Here is a 23,836-nt window from a genome sequence, read left to right as displayed (position 1 = left end):
TTTACAGAAAGAACAATACCTGCTTAATGATCAATAGGCTTCAAAAGGGAAATAGAAGACTTGGTAATACATCTTGGCCTTTAGATCTCCAGGTGTAAGAGCCTTCACTTTCCTTCTGGAAAAATTGCTTTTCGTGAAGGAGTTTGCTTTGCATTTCAAAGGAACTAGAGATAGATGTCTGACCCTGAGCATGAAAAAGGTAATGATGTGTCCCCACCTACTCACCTGCCATGACAATATATAACTCAAATTAAATCAATATTGAACTACAAAGAAAGTGAAAAGACACACAAATTCTGACTTTTATCATGATGACTACTACAGTGCTTGAAATATTATTTTTTCCCCAAAATACTTTTTGATGCCCCTGTTTACAAGTGGCCTAAACGCAGTCCTGGTCTGCCTGTAGGTTACCCAACACTGGCTTCATAACCCCAGCAGCACTAAGAGAAACAGTACTAAGGACTCAAAAGCTAGTTTGGCCAAATCTATAATAAAATAAATTTTAAACCTTGTCTTTGATTTTCCCCAGAATAAATTCTCCACTGTCCCTACTTCTTTGTGTGACAAGCTCCCATTGCAAACAGGGCAGGCAAATCTCACTGGTGCGTCCTAGGTCGTGTGATCCCAGCCCTGCCACAAAGGAGTCTGGGAAAGCAAGCACCTGGTATTTTCGGTTCATATAGTAGTAGGAAAGCTCTGCCTCCCATTAGACTCAAAAGGAGGACCTCTCCAAAGTTAGAAAGGGAGTTCAGATGTCAAACAGCTAGAATAATAATAATGGAACAGTACAGAATTATCTATGTTATGACTTCAAAGTATATACTTTTAAGCTATAAATTATCACTTTTTGTTACTGAAAGATTCTAGAGATGACTGAAGGGTGGAGTCATGTTTGCTACTTCCTACCTTCTCAAAAAATGAAAAGTTAAGTGAGGCATAATATTTGGAAAGAATTGCATGAAAAGTTGCATAGCCCAATACTTGAGTAAATTAGTTTAATTCTAGAAAAGCATTTTGCTCCTGTGAAAAATAAAACCATATGATTCACACAGATAGTAGTAAAGGCCACGGGCTATGGAATCTTCCTGGCTCATCTGCCTAACCCGTCTGTATGCTTAGACAAGTTCATTGCACTTCCTCTCTTTCAGTCTTCCCATCTGTAAAATGTGAGTGACACTACCCATGACAAAAAGATGCTGTAAGGGTTACATGAGATCCTACAAGAGTTCAAAATACTACATGGAACATAGAGCTCAATAAATGTTATATGTTATTATATAGACTCACTGGTAAAACATAAAGCCCATTTTTAATAACTGCACTATAATTTCCACGCTTTATCTTGATTCCATTTCATTTGATTAAAAGGCAATCTTCCACTACATGGAAAGGTCAATCATTTGATATTTTTGTTATAGCAAGAGAAGAGAGCAGATTGTCTGCTTTATCCTTGCAAAAACATCAGTGAATAAGACTATTTCACCCACTGTAAAATTATGGCTCTACAATATTGATTTATTTTTCAGAAGCAAACGGACAAGTAAAATGCAAAAAAGGTCTCCCCCCCCACAAAATTAGGGTTGGACCAATAATGTACAACGGTCCGCTGGACCAGTTCTAAATATAAATGCTATGTCTGGCTTAGTAATTTGCATGGTAGAGAATATCTCAACATCGGTCTCCACAGGCAATACCTTACGTTACACCTCGTACTGTGCTCCCTCCTAGAGTATAAACTCATTGAGAGCCAGGTACTCTGACCTCATTTGTGCTCAAGAAAAATCTGTAGAAATGAAAAGTAACAATATAAAGACTGAAAGTTAGCACATGTGTAGTAGTATACAGCATGCCCTTCATAACAGAAAATATACATGAGTTGGTCAACATCTACGTGAGAGGTGGTTTCCTAGGAATCAAATGAAAGCCTAAGCCATTGTCATTATTTGGTACATTCAATGTATGCTATTGCATGCCAGGAGCTAAGGGCTGTGCAAGGATAAAGTAGACCTGGCCCTAATTTCTAGGATCTTATAAACTCACAGGACACAAATCAAATATGTCAGATACATAATCGAATATGTCAAATGTATTTTGTATTTGTGAAAAAGTTAGAAAGTGACTACTGCACCAAAAAGTTTAAATAAAAATTGCAAGAGATCAGAGAAGGGAGGAATTATTCCTTCTAAATGCATTCCCTCTTAGGAAAAAAAAAAAAAATGACCTCTCTTGTCCACAGGAAAGCACCTTTAAATCATAGCATCATTAGTGTCTGTCCCATTTTTCCAAGTGAAATAGAGAAACTTCCTTTAGAGAAAGAAAATGAAATTTGTCTATCTCAGCTGAAATTTACACTTTAGCAAATTAGGCTTTCTATCAGTCTTTAACAAAATTTTATTATTTATTGTGGTTAATAGTGAATTCTCTCTCTCTCTCTCTCTCTCTCTCTCTCTCACACACACACACACACACACACACACACACACACACACACCATACTCCTCAACCTCAGAACTATACATTAGGTATAGAGGCTTATATTTCCCAGGTTGGGAAATTGGTGCTCTGTCCAAGAAACAAAGTCCCAAGACTTACCATGGAAGGTCTCTGACAGACTGTTATGCCTTTCATTCAGCGATCAGGCACACTATTCAGAAAACAAACAGCCCCCTCAATGCTACAACTATTAGGAAAAGATCAGTGTAACCCAAAAGATCAATATGTTTAACACCTAAAGAAATACACAAGTTCAGAGCTTCAATTCTATATGGGGAGAAAAAAAAAAAGTTCAATCTTGTTTTTAGAAAGGAATATTCACTTGAACAGATCAACTTTATGAAAACCAAAATTGCTTTTGTGTTAAAACTGTTTCTGGAATTCTCTTATTTCATCCACTGTTGCATTTGGAAAAGACAGGTGCTTGCTAATACACCCGGCCAGCAGCACGGGCTAGTGCTGCCCGAGCGCCCGGTAGCCTGCCTGGGCTCCTGCAGGAACAGCGAAGTGGCCGCATCCTGGCCGCTCACCAGCTCCAAAAATAAGGCTCTCTTGTGCCATGCTTTTAAATACCTTCGTTTTAAAATTAGATTTTGTTTTTTTTTCTCTCAGGAACAGCAAAATCCCTGTTGAGCTCCCAAAACATATTTTACAACTTAGATGAGTGTGTTCTGCCTTCCTGCCTTTTTTTTTCTTTTTTCTTCTTCTTCTTTTTTTTTTTTTTTTTTTTTTTTTTGCAGCTGTTACTTTTAAGAGAGAGCATTCTGCTTTACAAACGAGAATGGAGGCTTTTATGGAAAGGAGGAATTTTTCTACTTGTTATCATCTGGGCATCCTCTCTATTTTTTTTTTTTATCATGTCAGAACTTGCTTAAAACATCTTCATATGCAAACTGCAACAGCACAGGAGTTTAAATGTTCACAGTTTCAAACCTGATAGAAAATAGAGAAACTAAAAAATAAACCAAGTCAAATCACTGCAATGCACAAATGTATAAGAAAAGCTAACTTGGTTTCACCTTTCCTCCCGCTAGAACCACTTCTTGCACCATCCGTGTAAGAAAGTCAGTAAAAGGGATTCACATTTTTAGCCATCTATGGCAAATGTCATCTTTGCCCATCAAAATATTTATCTTCTGATTTACATATATCACACCTACTTTGATAGGGTCGCTATGGTGTCTAGGACTTTTCAAAATATACAGCACAATGATATGCTAATGTCTGCAACGGAATAAGTTTGTGTACGAAATAGGATTATCACCATTTAAAACTATACCTTTAGCAGGGATTATCATGTGATTCATGTACCTACTATCCTAATGTTTCTCTGCAAATTTCATTAAAACATGGGAGCTAAAATAATGTGGAGTTAAACATCACGCTTGGGAATGTATATACAATTTTCCAAGGACAGACGCATGTTCTATTGGCTTCGACAGAGATCAACTGATACATTTTGCAAAACCAAAGTTGCCCATTTCTTAGGCAGTTCATAGGGCATGACCTTCTAATTTGCATTAGAAGGGTAGAGGAGTTCAACCTTCCCTATTTACTATATAATTAGGGTTCATTTCCATTTACATGGAAGAACAATTAATCTTATACAAGAAATAGATTATTGTGGTGTCGAAAAAAGGCACTTCCTACTCCCCCACTGAGAGCCCTCACCGCCTCCCCTCCTAGCCCTCCAGTGGATCACCGCTACCTGCCCTCAGCCTCCACCTGCTTTCCTCTAGGTCCCCAGAGCCTTTGTCACAGCCTTCCCCTCATCATATAGAAACAAATTATCTATGTATCTGTCTTCACAACTCTGTGTGTGCCTCAAGGGCAGGGAAATTGTGGGTGCTGTTCTTCAGCCAAGTAATTAAAAATAAATTTGCACTGACCCGAACTGATATAATAAGCACAAGAGCCCAGGTAGGTAACAGCTTAAAATGGAATTCAGAAAATTACAAGTGGTTCCTATGAGCATTCTGGTGGCACAATTTATTATTCAAAGACTCCATCGTAAATAGATCATTCCGAAGGTGGTACAATTTGATTGCTTTATCCCTAGGCCTGACTTTTTAAACTAACTTTCCTCTCTATCAGTTTCTTTATCTCCCAGGAAATGTCACTGCAATTTATAGTACTCTTTACGTTTAGCTTCTCTAATCTTTTCAGGCATTCGAAAATTGCTGTCAGTGGTAGCTAAAATATGCCACATTTTGAAAAACCATTTTTTTTAAAGATTTTATTTTATTTATTTGACAGAGGCAGCCAGCGAGAGAGGGAACACAAGCAGGGGGAGTGGGAGAGGAAGAAGCAGGCTCCTAGCAGAGGAGCCTGATGTGGGGCTCGATCCCAGAACGCCAGGATCACGCCCGGAGCCGAAGGCAGATGCTTAACGACTGCGCCACCCAGGCACCCCTGAAAAAACATTTTGGTAGACATACACCTATATACAGTAGGTGCTCCACTGAGAGAAATGTATGCTTTAAAATAAAGTGAAAGCAACAAAATGTATGTTCCACACAATAAACTCTGGTCTATACTTTCACAAATTGATTTCCACTGGCTTTAGCTAATATAACTTATCAGCTGCACTCCTTCAAGGAAAATGTAAGGGTGTCTTTATATTACACCATTTAATTTTGATCTTACTTGAAGTTGTCTTTCAGTAAAGCCTGGCCAAAAAAGCAAAAAAGTCTTTTTATATTTCCATCAAGGAGTAGTCAGTTATTTAGTCAATACCTACTATGCTCACATACTGTGCTCTGGAAAGTACAAATATATATTTAAGTGCCCTCAGCTACCACATATCACATAGGCAAATTTGGGAAACGAAAATTAAGTGACTCATTTTAAAGGACACAAGACAACAATTTAGGAGTCAGGGGAAGGCAGAATTTGGCTAATTACCAAATGAAGAGACAAACACTACACAAGCAAGGCAAGAAGAAAAAAATAGGGACTTGGTAACTTAGGACAAATGCATGAAGAATAACTTGAGCTACACTGCATTTTAGTTGGTAGAGAAAATTGGGAAGGACAGAGCAAGCATTGTCATGAGTATTAGCAAAGGAAATGAGACACAAAAAGAAGACTGAGTTGAATGAAAAAGGTTTTATGAGACAGAAATTTCTAGAAGGGCACTTGGAAGTAAGTAAGAGAGTTTCAGTTCTTGAATGTCAAACCAAGATGGTGGGTATTTATTCTCAGGCCACTGGAGAACTAAACTGACTTTTGATAGTTTAAGGCTTAAACTTGAATCCAGTGGTTCTCAAAGTGTGGCCTGGATACCTTTAGCATCTGCATCACCCGGGCACTGGCCCCATCACAGATCTACCCATTCAGAAACTCCCAGAAGGAGACCTGGCAGCCCACGTTTGAACAAGCCTTCTGGGTAATTCTAATGTACACTCAAGTCTGAGAAACCCTGCTTTAAGCAAAGTGAAATAATCAAAGGCACGCATCAGATATACCATTCTGAGGACAGGAGGCACAACAGGAACCTGTGAGAACAGCATGAAAGGGAAGTTTCACAGTCCGTTCCAAGAAGACCAAAAAGAAAAGAAAGAGAATGTTTTTAAAAGATTTGCTATTTGACATTTAACAGCATTTCAAGATCACCTTTTAACGTTCTATTAGAGCTTCTCTCTTAGAAGCTTATCATAAAAGGAAATTAAAAATGACTAAGTCTTACAGTGGGGATTAGAGCCTACTAGGTTTCTCTCCTCTCCTGAATAAGAAATAGGAAGATTTCTCATCGTGATACGTGTGTCAGGAGGGAATTGGGAAAAGGAGGGCTAACATCTACTGGAGACTTCTTTCTGTCAGGCTGTTCACACGCATTATGCCATTTAAACCTCACAAAGAACAATATCATGAGCCAGGCTGTGGTATTGCCCTTTTATATAGAGGGGAAAACTGAGGTTCAAGGAGGTAAAGAAAACTTCAAAATAACCAATTAGTAAGCACAAAACAAGGAATTAAGTCATATGACTTATATGACACCATCTGCCAGAAAGCCCAAAGATTCCCACAAAAACAAAGAATTTATGTTATTCCCAGTTCACTTGATATTTGAGAGATTCTTCCGAAGTCTCCAAATTGCATATGTAATGAGGATAATATTTGGCAAATCTTTCATTGATTCAGTTTTGTTTGCCCTTTAATTTATTGTCTTCTTACGGACTTCCCCCTCCAAGGCCATGGATGTCTATTACCTGACCTCTTTGGGAGACAAATCTCCAACCCTGGATGAAGGGCTTGAGGTCCAGCCAGGAAGACAAAGGCGGGAAACCCATCCCCCTCTGCCCCCCAAGGGTCTGTATGAAGGAGGGAGGTATATGGAGGTTCCCCACATTTCCCAGTTTCTCCTCTCTGAGCATCCCATCAATACAGGAAAGCCAAAGGGAAGAGGGATTTCTTTTTTTTTTTTAATTTATTTTTATTATATTATGTTAGTCACCATACAGTACATCCCTGGTTTCTGATGTAAAGTTCGATGATTCATTAGTTGCGTATAACACCCAGTGCACCATGCAACACGTGCCCTCCTTACTACCCATCACCAGTCTATCCCATTCCCCCACCCCCCTCCCCTCTGAAGCCCTCAGTTTGTTTCTCATAGTCCTAGCCCAAAATCTGTTTAGGAATCTGCAAAAAGGTTGCCTGGTGGGCTTTTGGCAATGACCCTAACCTTGAAGGCAAAGATGTCCAGAGGGAGGGCTACACCCACACTGAGAGGGCACAAGTCTGACCCAGTGGTCTCCAGAACGCTCCTGGGTAGATTCAGAATGCGGCTGAGTTGCAGACCAGAAAGCTTATCATGTTCCCACCGCAGCAGGTGATCAAGGCTACAAGGGGACCAGAGGCCACGTGAAGAACAAGCCAGTGATTCCCAAGGCCTGGAGGGCCAGAAAAGACCACCGTCAGGGTGAGCACTCCAGGAAAGGGGACTACCGGTTCTTTCCCAAGTTGCACAAGAGCAGATCACAGAGAACACCAACCCCAGACACTCGCAGAGCAGGCAAACTAAGCCCGGGAGACGGGAGAGGCCCCAGGAAACTCCCTCTTCCCCTCTCTCCCCTTGTTACTCCCTCCCCTCATCAAGAGATTGATTGCCTTCAAAATTGTATACAGCCTTAATCGTATGCCAGCCACTATTCTAAGAGCTTTATAAATGTTTATCCATTCAATACAATCACAAGGATGACTGGTAGGAACTATTATTATCCCTGTTCCCAGATGGAAGAACAGAGGCACAGACCGGTTCACAAAGGTAAAGTGATACAGCCGGGAGCCAAAGCCAGTCTCTGCCCAACCACAGCACCAGCGCAGGCCGCCCACGTGAGAGATTCCCGGAAGAGGGAAACTGACCACACTAAGTTTTAAACTAGACCACACTAATCCCCCCCCTCCCATGGATTACGTGCGTGAAGAAGAGAGGGAGTAGGAGGAAGAAGAGGAAGAAAACAAGAAGGGAAGAAACTGCATGTCTGTTCACATCAAGAGTTTCAACATATGTGTACTCTCAACTCTGGGGGAAGAAAATGGTGGCAGCTCACTTACCTCCTAAAAGTCCCCCCAAAAGCTTGTAAAATAGGCCAGTTCCTGGAGTGAGGAATGATGACTCATTGGCATGGCCGTTTTTCTCTTACCTCGTGTAGTTAACACTGGAAAGTTGACATACCAAGAGCCGCTTGGACCTCAGTGAAATCAAAAGGCATATTATGTCTCTAATATTTTAAAATGGAAAAATGCCCAATTCGACAAGTGTTCTCTGGTTATGTCTGACTTTTTCCCCAATAGTCCAGAAGACTAAAATACTAACCTTCTTCCACAGACCAAAGCTTAAAGGCCTTCAAGTTCACTGTGCAGGGAGGCCATAGCTCCCCATTGAGGAAACATCTCACACCAACCAATAGAAGGACAAAACTAGCACTCAAGGCAGTAGAAAGGGAAACCAAAGGTAGCCTGGATATAATTCCTAAAGCTAAATGCATTGTTTTCAAAAGCACGCTGCAATTTTTAGGATGAAAATGAATTGACTTAATGTAAGTATAAGGAGTTTTAGAGGTTTCGTGGGGTTCCATTAATTTTTTTTTTTTTTCCCTGATGAGATATAACCAAATGGGTCGCTACTAACGGTGACAGGATCTCGGCTCCTGACGGGCGGTACCATGGGACACACAGCTCAGTGAGGCGGCAGGTGTATGGCACTGACGATACTTCGTCTGAGATTTGGTTCAGTTTCTCAAATCTAACATGTCATTGAATAGGTCCTAGGATATGGTGTTGGTACAATATTTGTAAAAAATGATTCTTTCAGGGAGGAGAAAAAAAAGAAGACTGCTTTCAATGTTCGGTATCCTTTACATCTGCTGCTCAGCTGGAAACACTGTTAAAAGGCCATTAGAACCTTAAGGTAACAGACCTCGAAGGCTATGAAAGCCACGGAGCAATTTGCTGTTTGTGTTAGGAGTATCAGCCCCAGCTACTTCCTTTTCAAGGGCTGAAAACAGCTTCTGTCATGAGCCGTGAAAATCAATTCCACAGTAACCGGGCTGAAATGTGGCTGAAGGTGGTGCGCCTACAGGCTGGCGCTGCACACCAGAGCCTCCTTCTGGGCATCCCTGGCACCTTCCAGAAGTCCCGGACAGCGGCCGGCAGTGCCTGGGAGGGAAGGAGCAGCACGGGACTTCCAGGCTCATCTCTGAGGACACGGGTTCTCTCTGATGCTTAATTAGGTTAAAATCGGAAGCGTCACCCTGAATGAAGACGGCTTTGGGAAATGTGCCATGGAGAAAAGCCTGCTCTGGCTTGTTTGTATTCCATCTTTCTATTTTCCTGATTATAGTAGTTGTGAGCGAGGCTCATTTTTTTCCAAATAATACTGCTTCAAAGCCTTTCAGAACATAGAGCATTTATAAACTTTTTTCAAATACAAGGTCATAACTGTTGAAAATAAATAGTTCGGAGGTTTAACAGTGGTGTGTCAAGAGTTGTACTTTACAAACTCGTGGCTAGAAAGGTTAAAATTCACTTTACAATCCATTATAGGCTTTTCAGCTACAGGAATTCATCATTCCAGTTATAAAATGCAACCTTAGTTACCACCTAGAATTAAGATCATTACAACCTACATTTTTATATATACTCAACCCTGTGTTAAACTGAAAACCTTTCTATAATTTACTGAGCATGCTCTGGATAAGAATAAACTGCCACTCTTAAATCATAGCTTGCATTTCTGCACGTAACTTCCCATAATATTACTTAACTTTACATCAATAACCCAGGCTAAGAAATTGATTCAGAGTTAATTTGTTAAATTAATATTACAACAAAATGAAAAAGTATAATTTTGGTGTTTCAACTGGAATTTCAATGTGATTACTCTATACATATCTTCTTGACTAAAGTAAAAAATGGATTTATGTAATTTTTATGTCTATTGTACAAAACACATCATGAGGATCTCTAATTTTAAGAACTCAAGTTACTTTTTTTTTAAAGAGGGGAAGGTAGTAATTGTAAAGGGATTATCCAAAATAATTTTGTTGTTGATGACATAAGATTTGACATTTGTAACCTATTTTATATTTGATTGAAACTGACCTTTAATGAGAGCCATGTGGTGATATAAGTGAAATGAATATATTCTTTACTGCAGTCATATAAAAAGACTGGCCTAAGCTTTTTTTTTTTTTTTTTTTTTTTAAGATTTATTTATTTATTTATTTGACAGAGATAGACAGCCAGCGAGAGAGGGAACACAAGCAGGGGGAGTGGAAGAGGAAGAAGCAGGCTCATAGCGGAGGAGCCTGATGTGGGGCTCGACCCCGGAACGCCGGGATCACGCCCTGAGCCGAAGGCAGATGCTTTAACCCCTGTGCCACCCAGGCGCCCCCTAAGCTTTTAACATAGTACTTGACCTCCTGATGTCTAAATACCCCCAAGTCCGTGAAAGAATATTAAATAAGATACCACATAATCAAATGAGTAGTAAAAGGACAATAAAAGCCTTTCACACATTAGCACTTGATAATGTAAAAGTAACAGTAAACTATGTTACCTAAGTTCAATGTAAATATATAGCTGGAGGAGAAGCTGTAATAGATCAAGTAGGAATGTTCAGGAATCCTACATTTCCAAATTATTAATACTTCAGAATTACAAATTCTTATTTTCCAAATCAAGTTCCTAGTATGTCAAAGATCATTTAAACTCTTCAAAAACATTTGCTAAACCTCTTGCTATAAAAAAGGAAAAATATGTCATTTATCAAGTTTTAAAAACTCCCAATCATTGGGATTTAGAAGAAAATAGGATAAGCAAACAGCTAGAGTATGTTTAAAGTATTTTCTAACTTTTTCAGGAAAAAGTTAAGGCCTGTCATTTTAAAATATCTATAATATCTAAAAGCATAGTGGCTTTTTTCAAGTTCATTTCAAAAGCACTATTGACTTTGAGCTATGCTGACCCATTAAGAAAATATAAATTGAAAATTATTCATCTTTTTTAAAAAGAAGACCTCAAAGTGCTTTCTTTGCACAGAAAATATTTGCCTCAACCTTACTGCAACCTTAAGAGGAAACACCTCTAGTTCCCTGAAATTCAGCTGAGGAGCAGTGGCCCTTGCTAATCTCCACTATCTTGGGGACACAAAGAGAGGAAGCCAATTTCTCAAGAAATCCAAGAACTGTAATAAGGAGCAAACACACGAGCCGCTCAAGCCCACAGAACACAGGTGTGCATGCCCTGAATGTATTATGCTGCATCTTTAATTAAATGTGTATAAAATGAAGACTGACCAGCTCTAAATGCAGTCTCCTTGCATGAGAGTCTAGAGGTCAGGAAAAAATGGCTAGATCTGCATTTGGGAGACTAGTGCAGGAAAAACAGCTCAAAGTGGGGAGTAGGGAGATGGAATTACTCTTCACCAGAAATGTTCTAAATAGGACCCCCCCCCAAAAACGAGTCATGTACCCAAAGAAAGCCTGGCATATTAACAAGAATAATAAGGATCCTATAGTAAAAGAAACGGAAAATATTACCTAGTTCCCTTTAAAGCAATGGTGAGTTTCTCTCCTACTCTTGTAGCTGTGTGCTTGCGCTTAGTTGGGTCCCTTTTGTTCCACACAGAGGTACTTATGGATTGAACAGATCCAATCACTCTCTTTCCCTTAGTCCCCCTAGTGGCCAAAGTAAGTATTTGCAAGAAGGCAGAGGTGATGGGGGAGGGGTAGGAGGAGGAGGAGGAGGGAGCAATTTGAAAGCGAGGCACTTTCTCTGTTAGGATTCTTACCTATGATCAAGATGAGAAATAACAGAGATCATTGCCCAAATCTGACTGCCCACGTGACCAAAAAACTGTATTTAAAACCACAGTGAACGCACCCAGAGTTTGGCCCCCAGGGACTTAAGAGATGGTGCCTGGGAACTTATTTTAAAAAATGCAAATTACAGACCCCGCCCAGGAATGACTAAATCAGAACCTTTGGGGGTGGGGCCCAGGCATATGTGTTTAACAAGCCCTCCAGTAATTTTGATGTAGGGTCAAGTTTATGAAGCACAGCTTTAGTGAACTGGTTCCCTTCCCTGGATGCACATCAGAAATGTTCCGGAAACCTGAAAAAGAAAGGAAGGGAAGAAGGGAGGGAGGAGGACAGGAAAAAGAGTGCCTGTCTCAGACCAATTAAATCAGAATATTTAAAGATAGAACCCAAGTATAAGGATTGTTTTTAAGTATCTCACATGACTCCAGGATAGCCCTGGCTCCTTCCAACTCAAAAGAGCCAACTGGTAAATTTTCAGGAATTTTGTAAGCTGGTTGTTAAACTGTTAGTAGCCTGAAATCTGTCATAGTGGGACCATTTCTATACCACAGAAACTGGCAAATGAACAAATCAGGTCTCCCTGAAAGCCTTCCTGAAAGCCAATTGCTAAACGTGTCAGTTCACCACTGGCCAGAGTTGAGAAACACTGGACTTAATACACAAGAATGACAACTACCTAATTAATTCAGACAATCTGAGAAGTTACTCTCAATTTCTCCATTACCCCTCCATTACCCCATTCCTGGGGATTCTTATGAAGCTTACCAAGCAATTCAGTGGCCATATACTTAAGGAAGGAAGACATCCGCCCCTGTCTGAGGGAGTAACCATGACTAGTTCAAGTCAACAGCCATGGCCCTTTTCTCTTTTGGGCATGGGCTCAGGAAGCAATTCTGGAATGAGAGGGTGGGTAAATCTGCTAGGGGGCTTCTGACAGTAGTCTGTCTCATCAATGAAGAGACACACATGGTTAGAAACAGCCCCACTGTGTGCCTCTGGGCATCATAATGAGACTTTGACTCTTAGGACTTCAGCAGCCATCTTGCTTCCATAATGAAGGTCCCTGGTAGAATGAGGACGGCAGAGACAACAAGAGATGGAGAGAACCTGGGACCCTGGTAATAGTGTTAACTTCCCACTTTCGCAATCATAAAACTGTTCAGGGTTGGAACTTAGGTGAAATGATGGCTTTCCCTGAGTGGGTATGCCAGACGATTTAGGATTTTCTGTGACCGGCTGCCAAAAGTATCTTAAATGAACAGATAATTTCAGGAAAGAGTTTCAGCAGCTTGTCTTTTTGAAACCCTTGTTATTGGAACTTCTAAGTAGCAAGAGTAAAGTTTTTTTAGTTTTTTGTTTTGTTGTTTGTTGGGTTTTGTGTTTTTCGTTTTTTGGGGGTTTTTTTGTTGTTTTTTTTTTTTTTTTTTTTTTTTTTTTTTTTTTTTTGCTTTTTAATGTTGCCTCTTCTCTGATGACCTCACTCACCCCTCTTCTTGCCTCTTAACCTCATATTGGCCCTTGGCATCTCAGGCTTTAGTATCTAAATCAGCCCCCTGGCTAGCCTCCTTCCCTCCCCCTGGGCGTTTAATGATCTCCTCTCTATTCCATCCTGATTATGGTGCTTGACCCATCTAAAACAATACTTTCATCTTGTCACTTCACTGCCGAGAACTTCCTGCCACATAAAACCAAGGGTTTACAAGGTCCTCAAAAATACAACCCCACCCTATTTTTTCAATATTATTTCTCACAAATTCTTAAGTGATCCCTTTCTGTAGTATCCTCCACATGTACTATTTCACTTACAAATTTAACCCCCCTCCATGCCTTCTTCTTTCATGGCTGTTTGTCAAACACTATCCATCATTCAATGTCCCTGTGACGGTTAATTTTATATGTCAATTTGACCTGCCTAAGGGATACCCACATAGCTGGTAAAACATTATTTGTGGGTGTGTCTGTGAGGATGTTTCTGGAAGAGATCAGCATTTGATTTAGTAACAGGAGTGACCAGTGTAAGGGAAGATCATCCAATCCACCCAGGCCCAGATAGAACAAAAACGTGAAGGAAGAGCAAATTCTCTCACTCTCTTCTTTAGCCTGGACATCTCCTTCCCTACGTTGGGACTTTAGAGCTCCTGGTTCTCCAGCCTTGGACTCTGAGACTTATACCAGTACCCCACCCCGCCTAAGGCCTTCAGCATCAGACTGAATGACACCACTTTCCTGGGTCACCAGCTTGCATACGGCAGAGCACGGGGCTTCTCAGCCTCCATAACCTCCAGAGCCAATTCCTATAATAAATCTCTTCATATATATACTTATATCTATATATCCTATTGCTTTGGATTCATTAGAGATCCCTGAATACTATACTCCCAATTAAATTTTACCTCTTCCTTTCAGCAAGGTCAAAGTCAGTCTCTTCCTTTTTTGATTCCTATCATTACAACCAGAATCGTATTTGGTACTTAAGCCATGGACATAGCATTGTTTACCTATTAGGGAGTGAAGTAACAATTTAATTAATTCATCTTGGTAAAGATTTTAAGTTTTTTTTACACTGCCATAGGACAAAAAACTTAGACTTAAGTCTCAAAATGGCACAGCTGATTACATACATTTTGATAACTCTTCACTTTCTGAGAGTTAACATCTCACCCTACCCTATCTGGGAAATTCCTTTGTCTCAGCCACATTGATACTCTTAACAATGCCATGCTGGTTTTATGATATTGAGTTTCATCTCTACTAAAAGCACACATAAACTATACCAGAATTATATACATGGCCTTGTAAACTCAATGAATATTTCTGGAATGCTTGCTTCTCTCTCTCAATCTCTCCCTCTCTTCTACATACACAGACGCCAGTTCATAGTCATTGTTACATGTTCAGTGATTCACTTCTGATTGATTTGTGGTCTGTTGGTTGTATCAATTTTACCTCCTATTTATTTTTTTAATTGAAGTATAAATGACCTACGATATTGTATTAGTTTCAGGTGCATAACAGTGCCGACCTTTGTATACATTACAAAATGACCACCTCAGTAAGTCACCATCCATCACCATACAAAGTTAATATTCTTGACTATATTCCCCATGCATATTACATGCCCATGACTTATTTTATAATGTACGTTTGTACTGCTCAATCCCCTTTACCCATCACACTCCCCACCCCTCCCCTCCTGTGGCAACTACCAATCTGTCTTCTGCATCTATGACTCTGGGTTCTGCTTTCACTCCCCTGCAATCCATTCTCTCCAGGGCTACCAAAGTAACATTTCAAATCAAGTCCAACCCTGACTGGAACATTCTTCGACAGCTTCTCACTGCCATAGGCTGAAGGCCAAGGTCACTGCAGTGAGCTCCAGGGATTTCAGGGCTGATTAAGGTAAGAGACAGGACCATGAGGTGGCAGCAGGACACAGAGGGCTTTATTTGGGTGACACCTGACAGGTTGAATAGGAGGGGAAGTCCCCCACAGCTGGAGGCCTGGCAGACATAACAGAGGAGCCACTACCAGAAGGGGATGCAGTTCAGGGAACTCCCAGGAGTGGGGAGGGGAATTAAGGATCTAGGCAATGTTGCTCAGCCACAGGGTGGAGAGGCAAGCAACTGGGGAGTTTTTTTATTTCCCAGATTCATCCTATAAATCACTAGCAGGCCGTATGCAGCTTTGCAGGGTACACAAAAGAGGCATGCTCTAAATGGTTAAAAGTCTATTTTCTTTGGGCTATATATAAAACAACCGGATGTGTACAAACTTGAGTTTAACACCCACAGGCTTTAGAGCTAAGGGTCCATACTTGCGGTGAATGGGTAAACCACATAGGGCCAACATGCATGGGCCATCTTTGGACAGTGTATTAACCTGGCCCACGGGGGCCTAGTCTCACGGGGCTTTCCATTCACTGCTGTTTTCCCCAGGTTCTCAAAGTCCTCTCATGCTTTCAGGGTCTTCTAGACCTACAGGTACTAATTATGTACTCATGCTTCAGAGTCCATTGCCCATTGCTCTTCCTCAAGGAAGCATTCCCAAACTCTGTGATGAGATCAGATGCTCCTATTAAATGCTTTCATGGAGTCAAGTACCCTCATGCTTGCTGAAACCTCAGCCACTCATTGTGAATGGTGCCCCTAATTTCTGCTTCCCTGCTGGGATGGAAATCCACTGAGGCCCTATACACAGCACCTGGCAAAGTGAATTACACATAGTAGGTATACAAGAAATATTTATTGGATGAATGAAAAAAAATGCCTAAAAGAAATAGAGAATGAATTATAAAAATAAATCAATAACCTGGATAATGTGTAAATGTGGAATCAAATTTCTATTTTTCTTTGGTACATTTGTTTAAAAATATTTTTCATCCAAGGTTATTAAAAACTCTTAAATATTTCCATTCAGGATTATTAGAGTTTTTAAACCTTTACCCAAGACTTACTGCTATGAAACCTTTTATTTACAAATATGGCATCCCAGGGAGCCAATTACACTTTCAAACAGTATCATGGAAATAACTGAAAACTGAATAATACTGAAGAAGTCTATGAAACTACTTAAAGTACAATTATGTGCCAGCTAAAGAATTTAATAGAGCAGAATTTGGTCTGCAAAGAGATATAAGCACCAAGTTTAAAAGAATATTCGGTATTCTGTTTAAACTGTCAAGACAACTGGCTTTGCTAGAAGATTTTCGAGAGATGTGAATTAAGGGGGAAAAAATGTCTTTAAAATGTTATTTTGGTAGGCTTAAAATATAAATTAAGATTAAGCTAATAAACTATTTTATCAACAATTCTCTTACTACAATTTCTATCCTAAATTCATATTTCTATACAAATCTAGTGACTGAATTGTAGGTCACTTTGGTTTAAAAGGACTCAATAATTTTGTATTTCATAAATGTTCATAAAACTCACCCATAATTGTAAAAGAACATTAGTCACACTCTCACATAAATTATGACACAATGTTTATACTATAATACTTTAAAGGACATAATGCTGTATATTTTAAATCACTTTTGATAGTAGCCTACATTTCTACTCACCAGCAATTACCATGTGGTATAGTCAAAAGATTGAGTTTTATGTAAAAAAGTGTATCAGTCAACTCAAATGAACTCTTGTTCTCAATGATGACATATTATCCTCTAATTAAATCAGCTAAGATAGCTCTGTTTGCAAGGATCATTCTAAAATTAATTCCCAAATCGAGAGTTTAACAAGTGGCACTCCTAACAGCCTAGATTTTAGATTGCTTTGATACCTGACATTAATGTGATTCTTTTAGAAATCTAGTGACTTGACAAACCATAAAAAAAAAAAAAAAATTGAAGTTCTGCTAACTCATTTATACCTCTCCCACAGTTCTTCGAAAGGATTTTAAAGACATCAGCTATCTCAAGAGAGGGCAAAGCAAATCTATGAAGCAGACAGTTAAATGGAAATTAAATAATTTATTTCAAAGTAGGGTATTTGACGTGTCTATAAAAGAGTAAGCGTTACCCAACACCATTTTTCTGTTTATGTTAATATGATATCTACATACAAATTGGAGAAAAAAAAAGAATGTGTTAATGGCAAATGTATTAAGTAAGTTAGTTTGCTGAGGGAATGCAGGGAGGGTGGACAGGTTCCCTGGGAAACCCACCAAAGAAAGGAAATGACTGTTGGACAAAGATCAGATAAAATGAAGCAATACATATACTGAAATTTGAAAACAATAAAAGAGGACTGAAAAAAGTCACTAGTGTATCAGCAGAATATAAGCAAATATTTTGTTCTTAATTTGATTTTGGGATAGATTATTAGAGTGTTGAAATAAATTAATATTCAAGAGATGGGTAAGAGTTTAATGCTTTAATATCTACCTGTAGCCCAGCTCTCAAAACACCTGAGACACAAAAAGGGACAAATACTGAGAAAACAATTATATTTTTTCCTATCTATGGAGATAAACTTCCCTCCTCCCTCTACCCCTATGACAACTTCCTACAGCAAGCTTTGTTGCACAAACCCATTATTCATGTAGGCCTGGTATACTGAAAAGTACCAATACATATTCTTTAGTTTCCATCTTTTATATAGCTACAGAGACACAATTTAAAAAAAAAAATTGGGAAAACACATAAATACATGAACAATTTAGTGATGGTAGCATGGCTAATTCCTGAGAACATAAATTTCAAATTCAAAGTGATTTTGAAAAATTATAAATGTTGCAAGTAAATAGAAAAATATTCAGCACAAACTCTGGGGGAATACATATGGTGATTGATCATACCAGGCTCTGTACCTAGTAGATGAAGAAAGAATTGATTTTGCACACATTCATTCAACAAATACAGAATGGCAGCGGGCAGGATTACGTCTAGGACTCGGGTACCTGGAGTCAGAATGCCTGAGTTGCAATTCTAGCCTCACCACTTTCTAGCTGAGTCATCCTTGGGCAAGTTAATAATTTGAGTCTCTCTGCTGCTCAGTCTTTTCATCTATAAAATGGGGATTATGACCAGATCTACAAAATTATTAAAAGGAGTCAATAAGGCAGTGTCTAATGTTTTAGAAGCAGGTAATGTTTTTAAATAGGTGCTGGGCATAGTCATTTCCAAATAAGGGATTGTTAAATACAGCTGCATTAGATAACTAATGAAAAAAAGTGGACATGAAGCCAATAAGTCACCATTAGTCAGCTATAAGGAGTTATAATTAATGACTCCAAGAAGGCTCAAGGCATAGTGGCACAGTAAGCGTAAAACAACATTCTCTGAATTGCCCCATCTTTTAAGCAGATACTTCTTTTCAGTTGTTGAGTTCTTTTAGAAGGTTAGAGTCATCGAGATGAGGTGGGTTGGAAAATGAGATACTATTACAGATGCTCAAAGAAAAGACTGGAATGTTTCATACCTCCTTTGATCAAAATAACATTCGTAACAAAGAACTTGATGACCCACTGCTCAATATCTTCCCAGAAGGTGGAACAGAAGAAAATAAGCAAGCACACTGGAAAGGCTTTGGGCTAGTTATCTGGAAACACTTCGATACCACAAGAATTACTAAGTATTAGAATGGATTGCTGAGAGGGGCCCGTGGGTCTTCTCCTTTGGAGGTCTTTTAAACAAGGACGGATAGTCTATCTGATCTTCCTGGGATGGCTTAAAATCAGGGCTGAGTGAAGATTAATGGTGCAACCTGCCCCTTAAAGGCCTCCCAAGCACTCTATCAGAGTATAACTTTATATATTACCCATCACAGCCCCTCATCTATTGAGTTGGAAGAACTCCCTTTTATCCTAGAATAGAAAAGGGCAACACTATTTCACAATTGTGAGTTCTGAGCAAAACTTTAATAATGTCATGATGAAACATAATGTCCTTATATTACTTCTCAGTTATTTTACCAGGCAAGCTACCTGCAAATATCTTTCAATTAGAAACAGCTCTCATGAATCTAAATTATGAACAGCAGTTTCTTTAAATTCATGTTCCCTGGCAGACTACTGGCATATGCCATTTCTCAAGCAAACCATTAAAAATCCAAACAAGGCAAAGGATGGAAAGGGAGTTTCAAGAAAGAATAACCACCGCATACTAGATAATGAAATGTAAATAGTATCAGGAACTAGGGAAGAGCAAAAGAGTGTTTTCATTTAATAATGGGGCAGATTTCCTAAGCAAAAATATATATCCTTAATATACAACTGTCTTTTACTTCATTTGTTTCCCTATCAGATGTGCCTCTGAGCCCACAGTGACCTGTATCTTGATCATTTCCACCAGCATCAAAGCACACCAGGGTTAAGGCAAAGTCAACAGGACCCTTAGTCCTAGAAAGTGATTTTAACAAAAGTGCACGTTTTAGAACTTAATAGCTAATTAGTGAACACTGTAATTGTCAAGAGGTGGGGGGGGGAGAAGAAAAAAAAAACCTGTAGTTAAAAATCTAAAGGATTTATTTTAACCACTGGAAATGTTTTCAGGAAAGTAAATGGTAAGTACAGAAATTATTTCCACTGAGAACCTTCATTTTGATATTAAGGAGATTTGCATCATACTAAGGATGAAGTGCAGCCTCCTGAAAGTCCCATAATCCACTAAAGAATACTGAAGCAATTTAAAAATATTTAACTATTTTCTTCTCTGAGCTATCATATCTGAAATCATGCTGGGAAATATCTGTGTGCTTAAAAGATACGGTCTGAAAAAAGCCCAGATTAGAAGAGAAAAAGTTCCTAGAAGAAGTGAGCCATACTATAAAACCTTTTAAAAGTTGAATTCCCTGAGATTTGGGGAGGAGAAAAAAGCAAAGCTGATCCTTATCAATTAATTAAAAAGAATGAAATAACAGTAGACAAAGGGGAAAGAGAGTTAAGAAACTTAAGGAGCTGTGGGGGCAGTAGCTCTCTATTCACTGATTAACAAATTAAGGAGTTCTGGAAAAGGGAGAAGGGACAGGGATAGAAAAGTAGTCTTATAATTCATCACAGGTTCCGCCTCCGACTCACTAGAGGCTGGCTACGTCTGGCTCAGAATTGAAAAAGGCTCCCTGTATATCATGCTCGGTGCTGTTAGCGTGTGCATGGGCTCTTTTCCCCCCAATGCCTAAATTTCTACAAATGTGTTCATTTCGGTATAAGTTAAAACCTTCACTTGTAGAGTTTGCAGATCAACCGTAATAAAACAGCAACTGCATTACATGTCGAAACTGTGATGTTTTAAGATATCTGCAAAAAGCTTTTCACTAGGCGACCAGCTCTTTGGCAAAATGCAGAGAGGCTGGTGGAAATGCAGCGTTTTGATTTGACCATCTGAGGTCACCGAGGACTTCAACGGCCGGGTTTGAGCAGCCCGCGCCCTCGCAGCATCTCCTGGCCTCTCTCTGCCTCCCTCAGCTGTGCTCTCTCGCAGCCACCGGATTATCTCTCCCCGACACGTTTCATTCACAGAGCCCCGGAGAAGCTCCCATTCGGTTGGAGCTAAGAGCCGGAAAACACGCACTCGGGCTGCTGCGCAAGTTGCTGGAGCCCAAGTGCTACCCACACACTGGCGCCGAGAAAGGGGGTGGGGGCTCTCGAGCTCTCGGCGCAGGAATGCTAGTGGCTCGGCCCGCGGGGCACGCGGGGGTCCGGGGACCCCCGAACAAACCCCCTAGTGAGCCGCCCGCTTAAGTTGGCGCAGCTTCTGAGAACTGGCGGGCGGGCGAGATCGCGCTCAGGTCCGGGCGCCGCGCCGGGTGCCGGGGGTGTCCCCCGAACCGCGAGTGACCAACCGCAATGGGGAAAGCACTGAGGACCCGGAAAGCGAAAGCCCGCCCCAAGCCCGAAACTGGCAGCCCGTGCACTCCCCAAACCAGCCCGGAACTGCCGACGTCCGGAGGCCGGGTTCCCCCGGTGGGGTCCCCCCGGCCTCGCCCGCCCCCGGCCGGGCCGCTGTGCGCTCTGCCTCCCGGAAGGACCGGGAGAGCCGAGCGGGCGGCTAGGGGAGCCCTCCGCGTCTCTCCACCGCCCCCGCCGGCGCGAGGGCGGGAGTGGGGAAGGCGCCACTCAGACTGTGGCGCTGGGCAAACTGCGGCCGCAGTTCTTCCAAGTTTGCCTGAGCGAGAGGCGCGGCGTGGGCGCCCCGCTCGGCGACCTGCCCTCGCGCCGCGGCCGCCCCCGGGTGTCCCGGGCTCCCCGGCCTGCCCGGCCCGAGCCCACAACGAAGGGGACTCACGGGCGCCAGAGCAGAGGGAGGGAGGGCGCTCCCGCGTGTGCACACAATGAGGCAGCTGAGACGCACACCTTCCCCGCGGGAGCAGCCGCCGGAGCATCCGCCGGCGTCCGGGAGAGCCCTGACAGAAAGTGAACACCAACAACTCAGCAACAGGGGGAGGAAGGAGGGCGCCGGGCGGCCCGGGGGACGTGCGCCGCGGAGGGCTGCAGCCTGCCGGGCCGCGCGCCCGCGCTTACCTGCGATCTCCTGGTAGGGGATGTCCGCCAGGCTGAATCCCTTGGCACCGTACGCCTGGCGGACCTCGCCGCAGCTCCGCGCCTTCACCTCCGCCCCGGCCGGGAGGGACAGCAACAGCCCGGAGAGGGGAAGAATCACAGCCCCGATCCAAGAAGGCATGGTGCAACGTGCAAATCCAGCTCGGTAAACCCCAGGGCCCGTGCGCTCTTCACCTTGCCCCTCGAGCCGAAAGCCCGCCAGAGCTAGCGGCGCGCTCCTCGCCGCTGCCCAGCGTCACCCCCTTCCGCCAGCCGAGGGGACGAGCAGCGCAGCCCTCTGGACTGCGCTCAGCAAACTTTTATAAGCCAGATGGAGGATGGCAAGCCAACCAGGGCTGGCCGGGAAAGCAGCCGCCTTGCTCCTCTAGCCCCCCAGCTCGAAAACGGTGCAATAAAAAACGAGAGAGAGGAGGCAAAGAAATGTTTAAAAAAAAACCACCATGGGGGTTCAGAGCTGCGATCCGACTTCCGAGCCGCAGAATCGTAGAGCGCTGCGAGCTCGGCTCGCCGAGTGTGCGGCGAAGGTGGNAACGCGCGCCGGCTCTCCCGGAGAGGGAGGTGGACAGGCGAGCGCGAGTGTGTGTGCGCGCGTGTGTGTCGGGGCGAGCGCGGGTTCTTGGGGACGCGTGTGCGTGGAGGTATGTGTTGGGGATAAACGGGATCCAGGGGAAACCTCAGCTTCACAAGGCTGAGGGAGCCTGTGAGAGTCCTCCTGAAATAGGAAGAGAGAAATCCCGGAGACAGACACTGGAGGCTAGAGGGAAGGAGAAAGGAGGGGAGAGAGAGAAACGTGCTACACTGAGCACAGCCGAAATTCAGAGGCAGAGTCGAAAGCAAAACCTGGACTGGATCTCTTGCCACTCGGTAGAAGAAAAAGGAAAAAAAGGAAGCGGTTCTGTTTTCTCACTCACTTCACATCCTTCATACTGATCCGAAACGTTTCCTTTAAAGACTTAAGTAAGTAATCTAGAAAGACAAAGTATTTTAAGTCATTAATATATGTGGCATTAAACTATGCTTTTGTGGACTTAAAGGACCACGTAATTCCAATTGTTGCTCTAAATACGAGCAACAATTTATGACCTACTGAAACACAAAGCCCGCGTAGAAATAAACATTTGGGGAACCCCTGACTTTCAGAGCACAATCATCGGGGTAATTAATGGTCTCATTTCTGTTTGGCTTTGTTTTGTTTTGTTATCTAAAGACATTTCGTGCACACAGACCAGTAATTTTTTATTTTTATTTTTTAATTTTTGGTTTTGGACTCATAAATTTCACCCTTTTTAATTTCAAATATTACATAATCTTGCATCAGAAGTCCTTACGCTTAGATTCTAGTGTGTGGAGGAACAGGAGAGCTAAGGAGAAGGAACACAACAAGGAAGCAATGGGAAAATGAGAGAGCAGGGGTCAGTGGGGGGCACGAAGGAAGATACTGGGGGGTCGAATGCCTTCTTCCTTCTCCCCAATCTCACATACTGGGCTTAACATTTTCTTCCAAGTGAACAGAATTCTCAACTGGGGAATCGGTTCACTTTCTTCCCATCTTACACTCAAGTTTTATGAAATGAAATAAAAATGAAAATTCAGGACCAGTTAATTTCTTATTGACTTTCTTATGTTAATGAACTCTGCTAAGCAGAAACTGGTGTGGAGACCCACAGCTTCCTCAAATACTAAGGTAGTTAAATGCAAGACAACAACAACAACAACCAAAGATAATGCTAACTCACTTCTGTGGCTAAATGTATTCAGGCCGCACATGACTCAAAATTACTTTAGGGTAATGTTCGGTTGTGTGGAGCGCACCTATAAAGCCACACATGCAGACGTTTTTCTGATGATGGCTGTTAATGACCAGAATGACTCATGAAATTTAAGTCATTTATTTGTTATCATCACAGCAAGTTAGGTACATCTTTTTCCTCTCTTAGATGAATTCCTCCTCTCTTACTCCACTAAAAAGGGACTCAAGTTTAAGATCCAACCTCATTTAAGTCATGGAAATG

At 41.6% G+C, this 23,836-nt stretch overlaps 1 protein-coding gene across 1 annotated transcript in view; it reads right to left on the bottom strand.

Moving 5' to 3' along the window:
* The window catches only part of GPC6 (glypican 6), a 1,044,955-nt gene extending 1,023,002 nt beyond the window's left edge, over positions 1 to 21,953 (bottom strand). Inside the window, exon 1 of the mRNA XM_040623810.1 lies at positions 21,786 to 21,953. Coding sequence (XP_040479744.1) covers positions 21,786 to 21,945 — 160 coding nt within the window. The 5' untranslated portion in view covers positions 21,946 to 21,953. The remainder of the gene's footprint in view (positions 1 to 21,785) is intronic.
* Between the last annotated feature and the right edge of the window lie 1,883 nt (positions 21,954 to 23,836).

This window comes from Ursus maritimus, unplaced genomic scaffold (genome assembly GCF_017311325.1).
Source record: "Ursus maritimus isolate PB19 unplaced genomic scaffold, ASM1731132v1 scaffold_10, whole genome shotgun sequence".
NCBI lineage: Eukaryota > Metazoa > Chordata > Mammalia > Carnivora > Ursidae > Ursus > Ursus maritimus.
The sequence above is the reverse complement of the archived record's forward strand: the minus strand, read 5'-3'. Positions and strand labels throughout refer to the sequence as shown.